This window comes from the organism of the source record quoted next, assembly GCF_019968985.1.
Source record: "MAG: Porospora cf. gigantea B chromosome Unknown PgB_NODE_5841_length_1789_cov_125.182, whole genome shotgun sequence".
Lineage (NCBI taxonomy): Eukaryota > Apicomplexa > Conoidasida > Eugregarinorida > Porosporidae > Porospora > Porospora cf. gigantea B.
The window spans coordinates 22-1,789 of NW_027179127.1; the positions used below are offsets into that span (position 1 = coordinate 22).

Sequence of the window (1,768 nt, forward strand, 5' to 3'; positions counted from 1 at the left end):
CGGGAAGGTAGGTGACGGACGCCGCGCTCTCGCGTAGAGCGGCCTCCGACGAGGCCTGGGTAGGGTCTCGAGTACACACAACTATTTTAGACAGGCCCTTATTACGGAGAACTGCGTCGTCAGTCCGGATTGAGCTCACAGTCCACACAAGGAGGCGTCCTCCCGCTTGTATTACACGGCTCTAAAGTAATGTATAGAGAGGCGTGTCGCGTGTCCAATCCGAGTTCCTCGGCCCGCTGCAATACGGAAACTTCTGCATGCGGCCCTCCGGCACGAATGTGGGCTGCTGTTATCGTGCGGCCCTCCGATGTGACGAGTGTAGCGCCAACCAGGGGGTTGGGCGCCGTCCGGCCTGCGTGCTGTAGGGCTGCGTCGATGGCCAGCTGCATATAATCTGGTGGCGAGGTGAGCGACGCAAAGTGGACCGCGACGTAAACGACTGCCAGCGCGGATAGCAATCCTGAGTGCAATCCAATCATGACGAGGGGGTGCCGAGAATCCGCAAATTCCAGTACGATGTCCGACTTCCAGGAGATAGACTTGCTGGTTGCGCGAGCCACCAAGGCTCAACAGCAGTACGCTGTGTTCTCTCAGGAGGACGTCGATCGCATTTTCTACGCGGCCGCTATGGCCGCCAACTCCATGCGTATTCCTCTGGCCCAGGAGGCGGTCGAAGAGACTGGCATGGGTCTTGTTGAGGACAAAGTCACCAAGAATCACTTCGCATCGGAGATTTTCTACCATCACTTCAAGGATTTGCAAACCTGCGGAACCTACTTTGAGGACGAGAATGAGATTGTGGAGGTCATGCCGGTAGGCGTTGTGGCCGCCATCGTTCCAACGACAAATCCCACCTCTACTGCAATATTCAAGGCGCTATGCGGGATTAAGTCCAGATGCGCCGTCATTTTTTCACCCCATCCACGTGCTAAGAAGTGCACCTGCCACGCTGCGAAAGTCGTGCTTGACGCTGCCGTCGAGGCTGGTGCCCCGGAGCACCTAATTCAGTGGTTGGAGGCGCCCAGTGTAGCCGGTTCGAACGCGCTGATGTGCCATCCTGACGTGGACCAAGTCCTGGCCACCGGCGGGCCGGCTATGGTCAAGGCAGCCTATAGCTCTGGGAAGCCCGCTCTGGGGGTTGGCCCAGGCAACGTGCCCGTGATCGTGGATGACACGGCTGACCTCGACAGATGTGCCGCGTCCATCATCATGTCGAAGACGTTCGACCATGGAGTAGTCTGCGCCAGCGAGCAGGCAGTTATTGCAGTCGGAGATGCATTCGAAGGGCTGAAGACACGCCTGACGGACTCCAAGTGCTACATTCTCTCGGAGTCTGAGAAGCAGCAGGTAGCAGGCGTAGTTTTCAAGAACGGAAACATCAACCCCGCTGTTGTGGGTCAGTCGGCACCTAAAATCGCAAGGATGTCAGGCATCACCGTGGCTGAGGACGTCAAGGTACTCGTTGGAGTCGGTGATCGCATAGACGCGGCGGACTTCTTCTCCCACGAGAAGCTAAGTCCGTGTCTGGGGCTCTATCCTGCATGTGACTACCAGGATGCCCTGGACCAAGCAGAGGCGATGTTGGAAATCGGAGGGAAGGGTCATTCGGCAGTGCTCTACACAAGCGAGGTCAACGCACCTGATATGGATCAGAAAGTGGCGCGGTTCGCCGCCCAGATCAAGACTTGCCGGCTGCTGGTAAACCAACCCAGCAGCCACGGCGGAATCGGAGCGTTGTACAATTTCAACCTCATGCCCTCCATGACCT

The 1,768-nt window shown here is 57.6% G+C and overlaps 1 protein-coding gene across 2 annotated transcripts; it reads left to right on the plus strand.

Moving 5' to 3' along the window:
• Positions 1-477: 477 nt before the first annotated feature.
• Positions 478-1,768, plus strand: KVP17_000481 (uncharacterized protein; the record flags this gene model as incomplete). 2 transcript variants are annotated; one of them, XM_068522885.1, is made up of 1 exon in its annotated part: positions 478-1,768. In XM_068522885.1, a coding segment is annotated over one exon (1,291 nt), but the record flags the coding sequence as incomplete, so codon positions are not given. The 2 variants fall into 2 exon arrangements, with proteins under 2 accessions (XP_068372912.1, XP_068372911.1); XM_068522884.1 differs by having other exon boundaries at positions 517-1,736.